General features: G+C 40.8%; 1 protein-coding gene across 1 annotated transcript in view; it reads left to right on the top strand.

Annotated features, from left to right (window-relative positions):
- Window positions 1-819: 819 nt before the first annotated feature.
- LOC310954094 (phosphofurin acidic cluster sorting protein 2) overlaps window positions 820-21,946 on the top strand; it is a 53,218-nt gene continuing 32,091 nt past the window's right edge. Inside the window, exon 1 of the mRNA XM_083923395.1 lies at window positions 820-1,114. Within this exon, the coding sequence (XP_083779521.1) occupies window positions 903-1,114 (212 nt within the window). The 5' untranslated portion in view covers window positions 820-902. The remainder of the gene's footprint in view (window positions 1,115-21,946) is intronic.

The following is a 21,946-nucleotide window of genomic DNA, read 5'->3' as shown; positions in this document are numbered from 1 at the left end:
TAAAGCTGCTGCCCCTGCGACCCCACCCCTGATAAGCGGTTGAAGATGAGATGAGAATGAGATGAGATATACAGTAGTTGCTACTGTGGCCAGACTAGCAATAGCCGTGATAGCAAACTCTAATAACATTTTGTGCATCAGCAATATATAAATTAATTAATACTAATGGGTTGATGGAGACATGCAGAAAAGGGCCACAGGTCAGAGTCGAACCCGTGGCTACTGCTTCGAAACATTCAGCCTCTTTACATGGGGCCACTGCTCTAACCACTCAGCTACTGCTTGCCCCTACGTAGTTTTTATTTTTATTTTTATGTGGTGCTGGGAGAGGCAAATTTCCCTCCTCGGGGGATCAATAAAGTAAATTCAAATAAATTCAAATGAAATGACTTAGCTGTTTGTCCCTGACATTAGCCTTCCACTTTCAAGTGTCACCTGCCAAGCTTCCCCACAGGCTCAAATCACCCCGCTCTCCCCTGCGAAAAGATGATCACTTTTTAAAAAGTGTGTATTCACCAGCAGATGTTCTTACTCTACATTGCACAGATCCCTAGGAGAAATGATGTCGTAGAGGAAATGACAAAGCTGTAAATGTTAATCACCTCGTTAGATATTTCTTGTAACATTACTACCTTTAATAGCTAAGCAGCATTACCAGCCATGTCAAGTGAGTATAGCAATATGTTTTGAGCCTGGTTGATAGTAAACATGTCCCACCCTACAAGCAGGGACGTGCTGCCCCCTATCAGTAGTGACATGCCCCGCCCCACCTATCAGCATCTCCAGTCAGTGTAGCGGAGCTGGGAGTCTGGAGGAGCAGGAGGAGCAGGCAGCATAGAGTTCAGTGGCTCCCGTGTTCGTCCCGACACTTAGCTAGAGCTGCTCCCCAGGCAGTGGAGGTGATGATGGCGGCGGCTGTAGAGCGAGGAGGCGTCCGGGCCGCTTTCCTGAACCCGAGCAGCGGTGGCGGCGGTGGACCAGCCCCGGCAACCCTCCCGACCGGAGCGCTAGCCGGGGCTGTGATCCTGGGCTCGGGATCCGGCAACATGCCTGTGCCCATGAACCTCTTTGCGACCTGGGAGATAGACCGATCATCCCCGAGCTGCGTCCCAAGGTAACGTTATCAATGTTGTCTTAAAATACCACAAACCACAATGTTTACAAATCACCATATCGTTGAATAAAAATCATGCTAACGTTGGTCTTACAACGCCCTCGTTGACTGTAACGTTAGACAGGAGAGACGAGCTGCAACACATTTCCAAAACACTGTTGGGTTGGCTGCCTGGCACGCTAACTAGCAATGTGGCTAATGCTAAAGCTACCTAGCAACTAGCACTGGTTTTCGAGTTCCTCCCATGTTTTGTGCTAAAAGCAATTGACTCAAACTCTTATTTATTTGTCTAAAGAAGAAATCGGCTGAAGTTGACAATGCTTAAGTGTCTTATGTAAATTAATAGTTAAGACGTTGTCTTAATGTGTCATTGTTTTCTTAACAGTTGGTGTATTCAGTTTTATATCGACCGTTATATTTACTAATGTTAGCTCGCGTTAACAAAAGTTTAGCTAGCTAGTTTATGTAACTAGCTTCTGCTTATCTTCTGCTTTGTGGCTACGCTGGTAAAGCTCTGTAGATATTACATTTCCTTTTATCCACACAGGCCTGTGCTTGAACTGATTTACGGAATGCATGTCATCTAATAGCAACATAACTCTATAAATAACTAGTCAGCAGATATCCTTTTAATCTTAGCGGTACTGTAAACTGATTTAAATAAAAATAATATTAACTTTCTTTCAATTAAATTCCTTGACTTTGTTATTCATCACACAGGCCCAAAACACACACAAACAGGACCTATATACATGCAATTAATGGGGAGATGTCAGATCAAGGGGGCCACCGGTCCATAGTCCATACTTGGTCCATACAGTGACTTGACCCTAAGGTTTCCAACCCAGTCCCCTATGGACAGAGCTCCTGTCGCCCCAAGTTTGAGTCCTGGCAAATGGGCAGTTTAGCAGCTGGCAATTTGAAATCGCACACACATCCATAAGATCAACACAAACACCACTCGTAGTGTTGACACAGCAGCCGGCACAAGGAGAGTAAACTGTTTGATTGTCACTTTTTGTGTATGCAAATACACTCGCAGTCATCCGCATTGTCTTGGTGTTATTCTGATGACATCGTTTGATTTCCAGCACAGCAGTAATATTCAGCAATACGCTGCATCAGTATTCATTGTCAGTGGGCAGGCACTGCTGCCACCTGACCAGAAACCTCTCGGGAGCTGTGGGCACATTAATCAGCTTTGACCTAGATCTGTTCCACTCACTGAGAGAGAGTTGGGCTTGAAAGGGGAGGGTTTCCTCCACAGTCGATGTGCCTGTGCATATGTGTGTGTTTGCCTGCTGCCACTTGAGTGCCTGCAAGAGCATGCAAGTATAGATGGAATCATCATCAACATTGATAATTGTTGATCTTTCAAATCTCTTGACTATTATTCTATTTAATCTGTGGCAACTCAGTTGATTTGAAACCAATGAGAAAGAGCGTTTGAAGTGGCAGCATTGCTCTCCCCTTTGACAACTCCCATCTCTTGTCCATACGGTCTCTTTCCCGGAAATATGATTCAATTATTTTGTATTTTAGCTCTCTAAGGGACAATAAGATTTTGTGATTTTAATCTCACACCTTCCATGACAAACACTGTAATAATGTTTTTCTGTGATGAAATGCCTATGGTTTTAGAACTTTTTTCTTGGACACAAATAGATAAAACTGACTTACTGTCAAAGCAACTACAAGCAAGAATGCTTCTGATAACTGTATCCATTAAATTTTAAGACTACCGGCTAGCAGAGAAAGCAGAAGACATGTCAGTGCATTTATAGAGCGTTCCATACATGGCACATTGATTTCCCATGTTTCTGCCTCTACACTGTGTTTTCTCTCTATAGTGAATGACATACAAGGCACTTTATTAAAGATGAATAAGGATGAGGATGGATTATTAATGAGTCATAGAGTAAAGTCACCAGTCATTGTTCAGCACCAATATGTAGTAGCTGCCTGACACAAGGCTCTTTTGATGTCTGTGGTAATTTGTTAGATCTGATATGTAATGGAGGAGGACCAATAATGATATATGACACAATTGTTTATTTAGGCTCAAAAGTCCTATTGTAGTTTTTTGTGTGACATGGTGGCCTGGAGTTGCTGTGCTCACAGTGCGTTGCTAAATAATTTGCCAAGCCTATTTCTGCATTGTGTCTTTTTAAACTAATTACCCTAGAGTGGTGTGAAAGGTCTCGCATGGAGCCCAACCCAAGGCCTTTTTTGGGGATTCTGCCTTGGCATGCTCTCATGGGCTGGGCCATTTTGTGTGCAGCTGTTTGCTCCTCTACTATCCTTTAGCAAATGTGGGTGTCCAGCTAAGTGGCACAGTTTCAAATGAGGGCATAGGGCTGTTAGCTAATGACTGTTTTTTATCATGCTACTCAAAAACATCACACACAGCTGTTGTTAATATGATGATGCATTTTTAAAAATCGATCTTTCTTAGCCCCGTAGCCCTACTGGGAGCGAGGCTTAGGGGAAAATATTTAATTCATAATGGAAAATATGTTGTCAACTCTTGTAGGCCCCTCACAGCACAGGACTTTGGTTCCTTACAGTGTTGCTGTTGACACACCTATGGCACTGGGCCACTAAAGGACTTCTTTAAAAAAATTAGGGTATATTCAAAAGTTTTTTCTTTGCCTTTTGTTGTACTTCTCGACTAGTGCTCAGGATCAAATGTTTACAAGTTTTTCATTTGCAGCCTTTTATCCTATCACTTGGAATTATTGGTTGCTTGTTATATCTAAATGTGACCATCAACTGGCAGATTATTTAATTATTGAATTATTTATTACTAGCCTTTACCTGCCAGACAAGTGTTCTTGCTTCTCCTTCTTCAACACGCCTGTTGCAACAGTTGAACAAGCATTGTTTTTATACCAGCACTTCCATGCCTGCCAGTCTGCCACCCTCCAATGTTTCTAATAACATGTGTTATAGCTTTTCAGCTTATTTCACACAAGATGAGTTTTCTTGTGTTAACCATCTTCTAAAGTAACACAAAATGTCTGGAGGGTGTGCTGGGATTAGGGTTGCGCCTATCCAACTTTTTCAGTCTTGATGCCGATACCTGGGCTTTGCATATCGGTCAATACCCGATACAGATGAATGGAAACATAACTTTTGGAAACATTTGTGGCGGGTGTGGCTCAGTGATAGGGTGGGTCGTCTTCCATTTGAGAGATCGGTGGTTGGATCCCCAGCTTCCCCGGTCCGCATGTCGAAGTGTCCTTGGGCAACACACTGAACCCCAAATTGCTCCCTGTACTGCGCGTTGGTGTGTAAATGTGGTGTGAATGGTTAGATCAGATTAAATGGTATGTAGATGTCCACTGCCATCTGTGTGAACGTCTGTGTGAATGGGTGAATGGGACAAGTAGTCCATTCCTTCACAAGACTAGAAAGGCGCTATAGAAGTACAAGTCCATTTACCATTTACCATAACTACATACTAGGAATTTCCAGCCTTCCAGGAATTCAAATGGCCTGCATATATCTATGGCAAGGCAGGCATTTTTTCAGGGAACGTTGTACTATTTGCAGGAATGACACTAATGCAGGGGTCAAGATGGTGCTATGTTTATCTACTTACAACAAAGAATGTGCAGCAGCATGCAAGGGTTGGCTTCTCACCAAGTTCAAAAATCTTTTACAAATTGGTGTCAAAAGTTGTGATCTTTACCCTCATCACCAACATGATGGGAGCAAACATGCAATTTTGTCACGTTTGCCATGCAACCTCACCAGGCTTCAATGTTTCCAAAATGGTAGGGATGTTGTTATGGTTACCAATTGACAGGCTTTCAACATAAACTGAATCAGAAATTTGAAGTTTTGAATCTCTGGAAATATTTTTGAACGACATTTTCAATCCATGGTATTTTAACTCCAATTTAACTATCTGGGTTCAGAGAGGTGAATGTATCTCAAATGTTTTCTCACAAGCTACAAAATCAACAACATCTTTCCCCTTTTCTCTTGACGTTTATCTTGGCTCAGCAGAGCATCCTTCTTTCTGTCTGCTCGATTCATGTGAATCCTGAGATGACTTTATTCTCTCACAGCCCTATCTGGATTGAGTGTGGACTACAAGCTCTGGTCAGATGTTTGTTTCTGCTGCCCCAATTCTGTATTTTGGATCAAATTGATGTGTGCTGAGCTGTGTATGTCAGCAAATAAATAAGAAAAACAAAAACAAACTCCGGCCTGGACTTGAGCAACATTATTATGTCTTCTTTGTTCTAGGTCAGTGAATATGAAGCCATTAGCCCTAAGTCTTTACGTATACCTTAGGCTGGGATGCACACAGCGAGTTATTATATCTGGAAGGTTGAATTGTTAGTGTGCAGTCTCCGGTATCATCCCTAGCCTTAATCTCTTTGATTTAATGTCTAATTCTCTGTTCGTTCATTTTTAAACCTAAGGTGAAACCATAAAATCAGGATTCAAATAAAGGAGGCTTGTCGTTCAAATAAGATGAGCTTACTGTCGCTTTTCACCTCCCAGCTAACCCCTCCACCTCAAGGCTTGGATATTGTTTCTCATAGCAGGGGAGCTGCAGTAATCTGATTTCATAACAGGAAAAGAAGAGCCAGTATTCTGATGCTGCACACAGACACTGCCTGCTTAATCCTCGGCTTCCTTTTGCAATCATAAACAAGTCCCGCCCGCCTCCTTCAGTGCCCTTCAAAATTGTGACACAGCACTCTGTGTCAGTCTGCGTCGTGTTTACAATCTTTGTTTGGCCATGCTGTCAGTATTGATATCTGATGCAGTGCGTGCAGGGATAGAAATGTCACTGTTACTGTGATGTCAAACAGCTGCAAAGTCTCCAGAACCATGTCACAATTCAATTATACTGCCCCCCTCTTACTACGAGTTTGTATTGCTGCATATCTGCATATTTTAATCCTGAATGGTTTTAGGGAGAATAATCCAGTTGCATTTCCTTAGTTGGAACACACACACACAAAATGATCCACTGATCAAAGTGTTGCTGATTAACTAAGTTCTCCTTACATTGAAGAGTTGCTTATACAGTTACTTGACATTATAATAATGCCCTAAAGTGACACTAAAATATAAGTATTTGATTGCAGTGACTGGAGTTTGGGAAGGTACTCATGCCATGGATAAATGAAAATGCCCCACTGTAGATAATTTCCCTTAAAGCAATAACACGTTGATTACATTGATTGCTGTAGCTAGAAGTTGCAAATAAATTATGTTGGTCATAAAAGCTGGAATGCAATTGCTTTTCAATGACAATTTGTCTATTACCACAGCCATTGTTGAGAATAAAAAGGTACATTTTGGGCTATTTTGTCAGTTGTCTTGTAGGTCCTTCTCAAGAGACATTAATAGGTTTGGGAAATATCAAATAATAACTGGTGTAGTTCCCCTCTGTGTTGTGATATCCTTTAATAAAATTAGTTCTAACTGTGCTACATGTTCCACAATGGTCTTCCCACACTTTGCTAACAGTAGACCAATCAGCACCTTCACCCCTCATTTTCATGCTCACTCCCACTGCCTGAAATGTGTCAAAATCCCCTGCCTTCCTGGAGGAGGAGGAATTTCCTTGGGAAACATTTCACATTCCTAATGACTAGAGAGCTGCTGTGCTCTGCCCTCAGCCCCCCCTTTGTATTCTGTTGTTGACCAACTACCTGCTCTCTGGGAGGGAGGGTAGGATTGGAGCTGTGGATTGCCCACCCTGTTGAAAAGTTTTGCTGAACTGGCTCAGAGCTTCACAGTGAACGGTGAATGTGCTGAATGCTCATGTTGAATTCCTCACAAAGGGAAGAAAGGTTTGTTTTCCCCCTGCCTGGACCTCAGAATGGGAGAAAGGCCAGATTTGTGTGTGGGTGGATACCGGGGTCTCTGCTAGTGAAGAGATCCAACTTCCTGATTCAACAAGTGAAGCCAGGGAAACTGTCCTCTGACACAGGGAGGATCCTGTCAAAATAATCACTTTGGGGACATTGTCTCTCAACTCATTTCTCTCTTGTTCTTGCTCTACTTATTTCCCACCTCTCCCATGCAGGCATTTCCTGAGCTATATGTGCCAGTAGCAACACAGATACCATTATTTCAGATACAAATGGTTTGGGTTATCTTAGGGCTAACCCTAACCCTGAGTAAAATGTTTTTTAGGGATTAAATCTCGTAATTATTGCCAGCCCTACTCATAGACCATTTCTTTAATCATTACTGTGCTCATAAATTCAATGAAAATTTTGGCTTTGTCTTGGCTAAATAATATCCTGTGAAAATAATCAACACTTTGAAGTGTGGTTGAGGACATAACAGTCCATGATGTGTCAGCTCTCAAATAGCATTGAGCTGGATGCCCTGCCCACTTGTCTAAGCACAGATTAAGGAGTCTGAACTGTCTGGAGTCCTCTATCTGTTTATGTCCCTTGGTTGTTTGGCAGACACTACGACTGTGTGACTCTTCTCATCTTCTGTGCAAAAAACTCCAAGGGTTTTGATGGTTTCCTGTATAGAAATAAGGCCCAGTACTAGACTAAAATCCAATAGAATGATCCACTGAAATAACATAACACATAGTCTAGGACTAGGCTTTAGGGCTCGGGTATTCCACCAGAGCTAGCTCCTGCAACATGCTGTCCAGCCTTGTGGTGAATCACAAGCGTTATAGTTTTCTGTGCAGGTACGCTTGAAGTGAGAGGAGCTGACCGTCAATATGATTTAATGCTGATAAACTTTTAAAACATCCGTTAGTACACTAGAATATACTGTCCCCTTAATGCTTATCCAGAAATCTAGGCTCTCAAATTCTGGTAAAGGCTGGAGTTAATTTTAGTGCTTTAAATGTGCTTCTGTCGGCTATGCAACAAAACATTGCACAAAGAGCTTTGGCTGATTGAAAATATTGGGATTACCATGCTGCTTTACATTACCCATTTGGACTGGAACCTGTCTATAAAACTAAACAAGAAAAAGGGCTCTTAAAAAAAGATCTAACATTGTCTCTTTTGTATCTCATAGTCTGTACTTCCTTAAAATGAGCTTCCTCTCTGTCTATCCAGATTAAGGAATAATGTCTGTTTATTTCAGTCTTGCTGTTCCTTTTCAACTAAAAGATGTCCATCTCTAAAGCAGCTCTATTCAAATTGTATGTTTTGTTATTTGGCAGCAGACTGTTGGCTTTGTCAGTACTCTGCCCTAATTAGCCTTGCCTTGGCACCACTGATGTTAGAATGACTACTACATGGATGAAGAGAAAACCATGATCTATACAGAAGCTCTGGAGAAACCGGAGCTTGGATACATTTGGCACATTAGTCATTTGGGCACATTAAGCCAGGGGGATGGACTGGGAGGAGCATTAAGAAAGCATTTTTGGGCTGTCATTGTTTATCTCAAGTATCAGTGCTAAAATGGTACAATTACATGCACCAGTTGTTTTATCGGCAGCAATAGACATGGAAGGCAATGGATTTTTTCCCTTTAGAAAAAAAGCAGAATTAAATTTGCGGATGCTGACTATTGTACATTTATTGATTGCACAATTCCCAGTTCACAGTGGCCCTTCATTACTCTTCCCGGAAGTGTTGTCTGCATTGCAGAAAATAGTTTTGAGTCAGAGGACAGAGTGCAGGGGCTGTTTGTCATCTCGCACCATCAGCACAGACAATACACAACCTTGCTCTATTGCTTCCTAAAGCTATATTTTTCTAATCTCCGTTCCTCATACCCCCATAGCATGTACAGTTACCTATTTACCATAGGACTAAATACAGATGGATGGCCCCTCTTTTTACACACTTTGCTTACAGGTAGATGAGGCTGAGGGTGTCAGGTCTATTTTATTAAAATCTCTGAACAATAATGAGAGCAGAGTTAAAGGGCAGACTTAATCTTTTCCTGAAGCTAATTAGAAGCACCATATGTCAGTATGAAATATTTATAGCAAAATTGAATAGATCCTTTAAATTAAATGTCAGCTATGTGTAGATTTAACTCAAAGGCAACACCTAGGTTTGCTCGGTTTCATATCTTCTAACAAGGTGAATGGGATTTAAAATAGTCTTTTTCTGGCTTTTAGATTTCTAATAATTAGTATGTTTTAATCTATTCAACTAGATTTTAGGCAACAGACACAGGTCTGGCAGGTGTTCCTCAGCTTCCTTTTCATTGCATTTTGATCCTTGCCAAATCCAGCTCATTTATCTGATACATCTATTAATTCATCTAAATATTGGACCCTGACATACTCTACACATTTTGTTTTATTTATAAGTTTATGTATATAGCAAGAAGGGGCTGCGTAACGACAGCTGAAATGACAATCACAGTTATTTTACTCAGTATTGAGCAAAATTGTCATTAATATTCATCCATCTCTGGCAACAAAGTAACTGTTATGCAATGTTTGAAATTGACAAGAAACTGTTTTCACATTTCAATAGTATCTCTAAACTTTATAACCCTATTAATAAATAAAGAAACTGTCGTGTGTCCTGTTAAACACTGCTTGGTGCTTATTTCAATGCTTGCTTTCTTCTTTCAAGTAGTTTCTTGTATTTCCCTGGTCAGTAGGCTAGACAGAGAGATTGTTTTAAACAAGGCTTTGCTCTTGAGCTTTTGATCCAGTCAAAGGAACATGACTGCCAGGCAGACCATCTACCTTAATAGGATTGTAAAGCTCATTCATAACCTTGCCAGAGGCTGTGCCTCTCACACGATTCATCTGCATACGTTGGAACATGCAACAAAGGATGACAGCCATGTACTGGGTTACTGGAAATGATTGTGAGATCAGTGATGTAATGAATGCAGCATGGGGTTGTTATTGGTATCAGAGAGGCCGAAGAGTAAAAAAGTAGTCTGATGAGCCACGGTGGAATCATGTGTAAGTCATCTTACATTAAAGAATACGTTATCTGTTGGTTTGGCGTTACACCAGTAGACCTGAGAGACGCCGTTTCTCACAGCGTGCACTTGACTTGATGATGAAACATGGGGACAGGTTCAACCCATTCTTGCGTTTCCTGGTGTCGTTGAACAGCAAGCTTTTTTGCCTTCCGCCAAACAAGCCCTTTTCTTCTGCCCCGTATTTCTCAACAGGAGGCATACACAACTTGATAGCATACCCTTCATTATCAGAGAAAAAGTCTTCTACCAAACCACCCACACAACAAGAGCATACTGGTCAAACCTCTGTTTCACATTTCACAGACAATCTCTTTTTCAAATGGGCGTTTGAGGGAAAGCACTAGCTTGAATCACTAAACAGAAATAAATTCTGGCACTAGTGCACCAACCCTGAGTAGTATTACATAAAATGTGTTGGTAATCCCGACAAGAGTCAGATTTTGCCACAGCTCTGGGGAGACATGACCACAGAGTTCACAAAGACCATATTATAGTATTATGACAGATATGAGTGCAGCTATTACGTCTTCTTCCCCCGCATTCTCTGAAACAACCGGTTCATCTGCTCCCCAGAACTATTTGTCTTTTCACAACACATCCTTCAGGGTAGCTGCATACCTGAGCGATGACACCTGTCCTACCTTCCGGTTGGACCAAATCACCCCATTGCATCTTATGTGTGTGCACCAGCTGGCCCTACAAAGCTATAATCCGCCCCATCAGTGACTTGACAGAGACCACATGTTGAATGAGGGATATTAAAATGGCTAAAGGGATGTTGTGTGGTTGCATCTTAATTACCAGAGCCAGATAGAAAGATTTGTGCCAGCCCTCCAATATTCTCTGCAGGATTAAATACAATTTACAGTTTCTTCTTCAGGCGGCACGGTGGGGTGGTGGTTAGCACTGTACCCTCACAGCAAGAGGGTTCCTGGTTCCATGTTCCCCCCGTGTCTGCGTGGGTTCTCTCTGGGTTCTCCGGCATGCCCCAGTCCAAAGACATGCACGTGTTAGGTTAATTGGTGACTCTAATTTGCCCGCAGGTGTGAATGTGAGTGTGAATGGTTGTCTGTATGCCCTGCTGGCGTCCTGTCCAGGGTGTACCCCGCCTCACGCCCAATTTCAGCTGGGATCGGCACCAGCCCCCCGACCCCGATAGGGACAAGCGGTTGAAGATGGATGGATAGATACCATTTCTTCTAAATCCTATAAAATTTAACTTTTATTTTTAAAGTTTAGTGCCATTGCTCCCTAGGTGTCCATGATAGACCTGCAAAAATATCTATATTTTTTTATTATTAGTAATTAATCATTGGTCTACATTCAACTAAACACTTGATCTTTATAGTATTTAAATTCTTAAAATTGACAGTCATGGGCACGACTGCAAGATATGAGGAAAATATCAAATTGTGATTATTTTTGGCTGATATTGCAATTGTGATATGATTCATGATATTGGAGGGAATGATCATTTTTTCATTATTATTCTCATTCTCTTCATACATTAAATCCATTAAAATCATCATGGTGTGACTTTTGCAACGATCTGAACCAAACAAAGATGTTTTTACCACCATTAAAACCTGGGCAATATTAGAATTCATAGTAACTAACAGGATGAGTAAAGCTTTATGCTGCAGGCATGGTGACACTTTTTACAGCTACCTTTCAGGGGTACAAGGGCTTAGTGTTTTGATGCTCACAGCATTTAAGTCTATGTCTACACATCATTGTGAGTGCTCTGTTTAGCTTAATCACATGACTTCTGGCCAGCTTTAAGCTGCCATCTCATTACAAAATATTTTGTGTTGCTGTTATTGAGGGCTCACCATCTGTTGTTTTGCATTATGAGAATCGATGCCTGATGTGAAATCTTCATTGTTACAACTATAGAAGATTATAGGATGTGTCATTTCTATTCCAATGCCAACCTCTGACATTCACCAATGTGTTGGCATCAGGAAGTCAAAACAGACCCACAGCATTGGTACTTTCAAGACCACGGGTATGGCCCTCCTTGGCACATCTTTTACAAGCCTTTATATAAAGTTTACTCTCTTAAACTTCTGTTTCTTTTGAGTCTTTATTTGCTTTTAACCCCTTAGTTCTGTTGTTATTCATATCATTAGGTTGTGAATCACACAAACTGAACAGTCACATAATCCTGTGTTGCCAAATTAATAGCTACTTCTTGTTCTCTGTGTACTCTTTCTCCTCCTTCACTGTGAGCTTGAGAAGATTTCATTCAGGGAATTAAAGTCCAACTAGCATATGGCCGTCTGGCACACATAACCAGATATTTGGGGGCTGAAATAGCTTTTGCATGCGAGCATAAGTGCCTGCTAAGCTCTTATTGCACATCCTACTGTGTTAACATGTTAAAACCGATCCATTCAGTCCTTTGGATTTGGATTCAAAAATGTATTATACCTCTTCGAAATAGTCATTATTCTCCTTTTTACTTCTTAGTTTCCTCTCTAGCTACAGTAAATGTGTAATTGGAACCCAAAATGTAAAGAGGAATATCTATTTGCGTGGGTGGTGTGGGTATGGATTTGAGAATGTAGGGCTTTGTTTCGTTTGTTTACATGTTATGATTGAAAGGCTATGAATAAAATATCAAAGATAAATAAAGGAAACTTGCTGCATGTGCAGATCTTTCTTGTTCCATAGGCCTCACTGTGAATAGATTTGCCCCCGTTTTTCTTGTAGGAGAATAAAATATTAAGAAGTAGCTTTTAGACCAGTGTTCCCTTTATTTTGACTAAATTATGCAACTACACACTAACATAATAGTGTTATGAAAGAACAAAGTGCTATGGCTTTTCTACACAAAGACATTAAATGGAGAACCAGTACATAAGCCAGCACCATACACCGCTTCCTTAAGAAACCATGCAGAGCATTATATTTGAGCATGCTTTAGTGAAAGAATTTCACTGCCTTCACATCTCAAGCGGGAATACGAGAAAAAGCACATTGAAAGCACTAAAAGCATTACTTGAAGTTTTTTTTTGTAGCTTGGAGGCCCCCCAGCACATGCCAAACATAGACAGTGTCTTTTTCATTCAGCCCTCTGTTACATCACTCATCCTCCATCATGTACACCCCCCCCCCCCCAACAACACACACACACACGCTTTGTGCCTCTGACAATTGCTGTGCTGTGATCCGAGGGCATGGAACTGGCAAAACATCAACTAGAATGCTGACCAGGGGGAAAAGAATTACAAAAGTGTGTTTTTGTTTAGGCAGCATATCATTCCATTCAAAGGGTTTGTTGGCCTCTCTCTTGGTGCCATGCACATTCATATGTAGAGAATGAATATCATGGCACTATTTGCATGATAAACATTTTATTTTTTAGTAGGTATACAGCAGGTCAGGGCATTATATAATTATATACTGAGAAAGTATCAAAACACTCAATCCACAAAGAAATGCACACAGCCTGTATTCAGAACTGTGACTTTTAAAAACTGCCATTAAAGTCATTTCCCAGCTACAATGATGATGCACAGATGCAAAGACTCGAAAACCCTGACCAATCAGAGCAGACTGGACTTTTATGGAAGGGGGGCTTAAAGAGACAGGCAGTATAAGGAGGTGTTTCCGACTGAGGGTAAATACAGGTATATTCAGACAGACAGTGTATGAAAAATGTGTTTTTTGAACATTAAAGCACCTAAACATGTTCTCGTAGAACCTGTATGAACCTGAGAGCCTGCCTGAGTAACTCGATCTACATATGAAAATCACCGGACAGAAATCGTTGTCTGTAAACAAATGCAGCGTGTGCTGTGTTGTTGGTACGTATTTGTCCGTTTTTTGTGACCGCAGCACCAACAATACCACTTGAGAATACCAGGGGGTAGGAAAACTGTCTGTTGGCACTTTAAGATCACTGCTACTAATACTTCAATCTTTCCAACTTAGATAAATGATAAAAACAGTGACACTCGTTTTGTGTAAACAGCCATATCTCAACATAAGGCTTTTATTAGTGTAGCTGCTCTCTCTTTGTAGGCTCTTTAACTTAAGGGTGTTTCAAGCGCAAGTTATTTGAGATGCTGCTGTCACTAAAGTGGTCCAGAAATAGCGTAGAGATAGTAGCCAAACAAACTCTCACACACCAGCATATCTTGGACTAATGGCTTTGAAGGATGTTTATGTAGACGGTTATGTGTTCTTTGTCGACACCAGTCCAAGAAACACAGTGATGCTGAGATATCCATCTAAGGGATGAAGAATTTGTTTTTAAAATGGTAAGCTGGACTATTTGAATCTTGTGGAAACATCAAATATTTATCGCTCTCTAGAAATACCTACGTGAATCATCCTCTTTTCATTTTGACTTTTTAAACACAAATAATGAACAGAGAGAAACCTCCCTTGTCTTTATGTTCTCACCCTTATCTTAAATGAGTATTCCCTCATATATTTCTAGTCACATTCTTTCAATCTGATGCAGAGTGTCTGGGAAGATTATTTCAAATTTGTGGTTTACATTTTATGAATGCCTTTTGATGCCAGTGTAATATAAGCTATGTCTGCTGACACATAAGCAGTCTTCAGACCGACATGTATCAATTTACCAAAGAGCCAAGTGCAAAGCAGCAAGTGTCGGGCCAGAAATTCTCTTTGAGATCTGACTGTGAGGCCCCCTGTATGTGTTAAAGAAAACCAGCCTGACTCAGGGGAGGGTGAGGTCAGAAAGGGGCCAACAAAAAGGATTATTCGCTGTGTGTGTCTGTGTTTTGCTCCCTCATTTCCAGCCTCATTTCCACCTTGCTGTCCACCGTTAATCCACCTCCAACAATTGATTTGGTTTCCTCTGATGTTCAAGCCTGGCTTCAATACAGGTGGGCCAAGTTATTCAGTGAGAGATGTGAAGACATGATTGTCGGCAGGAATCAGATCTGTGCAGATTACCGTAATGACAACACTGACACATCACAGACAGTATAATAATAACATCCAATGCACAAGATTCACAGTTATATCACAGGGGTTTCTGTAACATGAGGACACAAGGACTCATTCCCGTACACACTGCTTAAAGAATGACCACCTCTGAATGTGGTATGAGCGATCAGATCTCCACTGCATCCTCAGTCAGTGTGTTTACATGCACAGCATTAACCAAAGTATGGTCTTACCCTGGTTAATAAATAACCAGGTTATTGCATTTCTCCTCATATAAATGATAGGGGAAGAATGACGGGAGTAACTCTTCCAGTACAACTGGTTGGAATACCGTTTTTTTTCCAGTTGACCTTTTTCAAAATCACAAGAACTTGAAAAGCATGGAGAGAATGGATGACTTTCCAACAGCATTATGACAGAAATGGGTCTTCTTGGTAGTAATGTTACTTGCCATGGCAAAGTCCTTCAAGGTAAAGCTTGTGTTGTTGCTGGTTTTTTTTTCTTTCGCATTTTCGGCACCGTTGATTCCTATTCTATTCTATTTCCGGGTCAAAATTGACTGCAGCGGAGTGAGGAGGGGCAGTTATAAACACAGGAGCATGCACAGAGGTGTGACCCGACCTAACTCAGATTAACGCGTTTACATTCACATGATACTCCGGTTACTGGAGGAGTTATCTACAGTGCCTTGCGAAAGTATTCGGCCCCCTTGAACCTTTCAACATTTCGCCACATTTCAGGCTTCAAACATAAAGATATAAAAGTGTAATTTTTTGTCAAGAATCAACAACAAGTAGGACACAATCGTGAAGTGGAACGAAATTTATTGGATACTTTAAACTTTTTTAACAAATAAAAAACTGAAAAGTGGGGCGTGCAATATTATTCGGCCCCTTTACTTTCAGTGCAGCAAACTCACTCCAGAAGTTCAGTGAGGATCTTTGAATGATCCAATGTTGTCCTAAATGACTGATGATGATAAATAGAATGCACCTGTGTGTAATCAAGTCTCCGTATAAATGCACCTGCTCTTTGATAGTCTCAGGGTTCTGTTTAAAGCGCAGAGAGAACCATGAAGACAAAGGAACACACCAGGCAGGTCCGAGATACTGTTGTGGAGAAGTTTAAAGCCGGATTTGGATACAAAAAGATTTCCCAAGCTTTAAACATCTCTAGGAGCACTGTGCAAGCAATTATATTGAAATGGAAGGAGTATCAGACCACTGCAAATCTACCAAGACCCGGCCGTCCCTCCAAACTTTCATCTCAAACAAGGAGAAGACTGATTAGAGATGCAGCCAAGAGGCCCATGATCACTCTGGATGAACTGCAGATAACTACAGCTGAGATGGGAGAGTCTGTCCATAGGACAACAATCAGTCGTGCACTGCACAAATCTGGCCTTTATGGAAGAGTGGCAAGAAGAAAGCCATTTCTCAAAGATATCCATAAAAAGTCTTGTTTAAAGTTTGCCACAAGCCACCTGGGAGACACACCAAACATGTGGAAGAAGGTGCTCTGGTCAGATGAAACCAAAGTCGAACTTTTTGGCCACAATGCAAAACGATATGTTTGGCGTAAAAGCAACACAGCTCATCACCCTGAACACACCATCCCCACTGTCAAACATGGTGGTGGCAGCATCATGGTTTGGGCCTGCTTTTCTTCAGCACAGACAGGGAAGATGGCTACAATTGATGGGAAGATGGATGGAGCCAAATACAGGACCATTCTGGAAGAAAACCTGTTGGAGTCTGCAAAAGACCTGAGACTGGGACGGAGATTTATCTTCCAACAGGACAATGATCCAAAACATAAAGCCAAATCTACAATGGAATGGTTCACAAATAGACATATCCAGGTGTTAGAATGGCCAAGTCAAAGTCCAGACCTGAATCCAATCGAGAATCTGTGGAAAGAGCTGAAGACTGCTGTTCACAAACGCTCTCCATCCAACCTCACTGAGCTCGAGCTGTTTTGCAAGGCAGAATGGGCAAGAATTCCAGTCTCTCGGTGTGCAAAACTAATAGAGACATACCCCAAGCGACTTGCAGCTGTAATTGCAGCAAAAGGTGGCGCTACAAAGTATTAGCGCAAGGGGGCCGAATAATATTGCACGCCCCACTTTTCAGTTTTTTATTTGTTAAAAAAGTTTAAAGTATCCAATAAATTTCATTCCACTTCACGATTGTGTCCTACTTGTTGTTGATTCTTGACAAAAAATTACACTTTTATATCTTTATGTTTGAAGCCTGAAATGTGGCGAAATGTTGAAAGGTTGAAGGGGGCCGAATACTTTCGCAAGGCACTGTAGGTCTGTTAACCAGAGTATGAGAACTCCAATTTTCATCAGGGTACGGTGTTTACATGGCGTTTAAAGAACCGGAGTATTGCCTTAACCTGAATATAATTGGATTTTTAAACTGCATGTAAATCAACTGAGAGCGTCTTGTTCATTCACACCTCTACTTAGAGCGGTCCTCTTGTGATCGTATCACACGAGACACATGTAAATGTCAGGTCTGAACAGGACCTCTGAAAGATTAAATTGTAAATGTGTGATCCTTTTTTTAAATGTGTGGTGTTCTTGTTATTGCTGTAGACAAATTGAATGAGGCACCAGAGATAAGATAATGCACCATCATGGCTTATAACCCACACTCACAGGCCTCTTATCTAAAGCCAAATATTTGACCACGGTTGTTTGAGTGTACTATCTGATAAGTTGCTTTGTTTGTCCAGGACAGATACAAGTGAAAGGATTTGAGCATAGCCCCAGACCCACCATCTTTCATAACGAAGCAGAAGCTCTCCATTCCTTTACCATGTAATAAAATCTTATGATGATGTGTTTTAATGTTCAAACCAACTTAAATGGCACTATAAGGTACAGCTTTTTATGCCCAATGTCTAAAAAGGAGGGAATTAAAAGATGTGGATATTTAGTCTAATTAATAACATACTAGTTTATAGTGCCTAGGTTGGGCCATAATAAGGATTACGTTGTCATGGCGCTGTTCATGTGATAGAGCTTTCATTACAAATTTATAGGCTTTTTTTTATAGATGAGGTTGGTTGTCTAAGCCTTTTTTCCTCACACTTCACACACAATATGGAACATCTCCATAACTTTTGATTTAGGTAGTACTATGAGCAGTCTGAATCTTAAAGAGGGAAATGACCTTGTAATCTAATGGTCTTGCTTTACTTTAGTGGTCAAAAAGGTCAACAGTACAACGGTACAGCGAGTGACTTGGATGCACTAATGGGCTTAGATGGAGCAGCACTACTCCCACCGCTGTGAGCGATGCCATATAGGCTAAACCTATTAGATGTAGAGTGCTCAGGCCCCTACTGGGCACCCTCCATCAGCGCAGTCAATAACTGTTCATTTTGACATGGTATGATAATCAGTTATTTTATATGGCCATGTTAGTAATGGCAGATGTCATCTAGAAAAAGATTTACACGTTTACTGTAATTAGTCTGCAGTAGGTGTGATTCTGATTCTTCGATTTATATTCCTCACACAGTGTTGAACGTAATATTATGAGTAAGTCCTGCATTCTGAATATGGGCAACATATCAAAAGTCGGACTTTACAGTAGGGCTGAAACAATTAATCAAGCCTATCGATAACAAAATTCATCGAGGCAAAATATCTGCCCCATTTAATTCCTATCTTGTGCGTTATGTGGCCTGTTCAACGCGGGATCATTGTTTCACACAGGCTGTTGTTGTGGATGCACACCACTGCATCCGGAAAAAGCAAAGGATCATTTCACACTTAAATAAAGCCAAAAAGGTAGTAAAAGGGACAACGAGAAAAAGGGCACTGAAAGCACTAAAAGCATTACTTGAAGTTTTTTTTTCTAGCTTGGAGGCCCCCCAGCACATGCCAAACATAGACAGTGTCTTTTTCATTCAGCCCTCTGTTACATCACTCATCCTCCATCATGTACACCCCCCAACCTAGGCCCCTCCAAAGGGTCACATGATGTATCTGAAGTGTGCTGAGATGATTAACAGGAGAGGAAAGACAAAACAAAGTTCTGGTACAGAAATGTACATTTTCAGACTTTTTTTCTATTTTTTTTCTTTTTTGTAAAATATTACATAGTTTTCCATCTTTGGGCCTCAAACAGTTATTTAAATGAAATGATCTGAGATGTTTAGAGGGGAAAAGTCTCTTTGCAATGTGACAAAGAGCCCTGTCTAAACACTGCTTTTATGAGTCACAAGCCAGGTTTAATCTTGTTTTAATGTTGTTTTTGGTTGTGTTTTGTAAAATTGTATTTTCCAAAGTAATTAGTAGTGATATTAGTTAGATAAATGTAGTGTAGTAAATATAGTTCCCTCTGAAATGTAGAGGTGTTCAAGTATAAAGCAGCATAAAATCGAAAGTCTCTGGTCAAATAAAATTACTAAACATAGTGTTTTGTGCCTTCCTAATGTACTTGATAATGAATGATCAAAATAACAAAAGAGCCCATAACTAGGATAACTGTGTGCATGTGAGGATCAATAAACCCAGTCTGTAACAACGGTGACCCAATCAGAAGCGCTTGGCTGGTAATGTGCACCAGCACGGAAACTGAGAGGGATTTCCCGCATCGGCTCTTATCAACTGGGAAACAGACAGAAAATGTTTTACTTATCTCTGCTTTCCACCTTCAGTTCACAGAAATATTGAACTGGAGACTGCTGAATAGATTCTCCACCCACCCGTACTTCTCTATGGATTGATAATGCTTGAGTGTTTCGGTAGTGTTTAGCACAGAGAGGTGCGCTGTGATCCCACCCTATGCTCTCTCTGGGAATGTGGGGATGACATGCCAAAATAGAGGATTAATGCATCTTTCGAGTACCCTCTGCAAGCCCCTATTTTGATCTTGAGTGTGTGCCAGCATCTGTTATGTAGAATGGAGATCATACCACAAATTACGTGGATGCCTCTTCCAGCTATTTTAGCACAATGATTAGTGCTTATGTGTGACACCTGGTCCATCACTGCAGTCACTGATTGGGTGGCAAAGTGAACTGGCACTGTGCAGGAGCACAGGGACAGACTGGCACCAAGACAGATGGCCAGGAGTTTCACTTGGAACACAACACAACAGCAGGCAAGAGTGGAGATAACACCTCTGTCTAATAATAAAAAAAGAAATCCCTGGTTCCCTAGGTGACCCTCTCAGCACCTGCAGCCTTTTTAATTACATGTGAATCTCAGTCTAGGGAGAGAGAGAGAGAGAGAGAGAGAGAGAGAAAGCGCTGTGATGGGATAGAGATGTTGTTAAACCACCAGCCCAGCTTTCTGTCTCCCTCCCTCCTGACAGAACGCTGAGTGGTGACTCATCCTCACCATAAGGCAAGCTGGTTCCATGCTCTATCTACAAGGTTTAACATTTAATCTTTCCAGCCTCAAATAGATTTGCATTTGTTATTCTAACGCACACAAGGTAACTTAGTTTATTGTGCAGCCAAGTGGATTGGCATTTTATGCTCAAATGACTCCAGTCAAATGTTGTACAGTTATGTGGTCACTGATTTAGGCCAAAGGAAGATTCTACACAGGACCACCAATTTCCTGTTGTTGACAATTTTATGTTGCCATTGTCATTGAAGATGTATTCTGTTGGCTGCTTAGATAAAAATCTCTTGGGACCTAATGACCTGTGGCTAGCTTCCTTCCTTTTCCCCCTATGCTGTTAATGAAACAAACCCATTAATCGTTGCCCTTTTTTGCAATGATTAAAGTAAAGACTGATGAAAGGAAATGTATGTAAGCAAACACAAACTAGATCTCATCATGATATTTATGGGGAAAAGTACAGTACCCTGTATTGTTGTTCAGGTAAAAAGAGGACATGAAATGCATTGTGACATATTAAAGTCAACCTATAACTGTTGACTGACTATAATGAAATGTCATTGTATCATAATCAACCATTATTGTACCCAGGGAATGACTGAACAGCACCGTGCTGTTCAGTCATTCCCACACACATTGTGTATATATACACAATGTGTGTGTGTGTCTATATATATGTATATATGTGTGTGCGTGTGTGTATCTGAATACATGTACAAATGCATTTCTCTGTGGATTAAGCGTTTCGATATTTTCACAGTATTTATATAACATCAAAAACCTGCTTTATAATAAAAAATGAAAATCTCACTTTTTACAATATGGGACGTTTAAATCTTAGTTTTCAATATCTAATTTCCTATTCAATTCACATTGTTTACATTTTCAAGTCACCCTTTAACCCCTTAAAAATGTTAAGACTTGACAAATACATAGTGTTTATACCCCATGATATTAACTTCTATGCTACAGTTATGCTTCAGTTTCGGTTGGATGCTTGTGAATCATACTTGCCTAGCCGGGACTTCCCAAATAAAGTCAGTGAGTGTTGCATAGTGCCTCTTAAGAAAAGTGGTTGACTGGATAGCTATTTGTTTGCTTTGTCTTTCTTCTTCCCCTTTGACTCTGGCTCAGACTGATCACAATTTAATGCACCAGGACTTGGGAAAAGTGGGTCAGGAGGAAGTTTAGCAAGCTTGGCTTGTGAGTTGTTGACTTTCTGTATGTGTGTGTGTGTGTGTAGAGGGAAAGTTTTTTGTTGCGGGGGTGCTGAAAGGAAGGAGGATTTTAAAGGTCACAAATAACATTGAATCCACGAGAAAGGTGTGGAATTGAACTTGTCTGTTACTTGTATTGCTTAGTAGTTGTTGTTGTTTTTTATCTTCCTCTGTCCTCTGTGTTCTACAAGATAGGCTGAACCTGAGAGGCATCCACAGGGACCCTCTGACCTAGATGTGATTTTGTCATTAAATCCAGTATATTTTACCTTACCCATTCTGGATCCCAGTGTATAAAAAACAACCGTCTGCTGGTCAAAAATGTATGTTCACTTCTTTAGTGGCATATATGTTTCTTGTTTTATTTAATAGTGAACAGATGGCAGTGAGTCATATCAG

The sequence above is a fragment of the Echiichthys vipera genome (assembly GCF_963691815.1).
Source record: "Echiichthys vipera genome assembly, chromosome: 11".
NCBI lineage: Eukaryota > Metazoa > Chordata > Actinopteri > Perciformes > Trachinidae > Echiichthys > Echiichthys vipera.
This window is presented reverse-complemented; position numbering and strand designations above follow the sequence as displayed.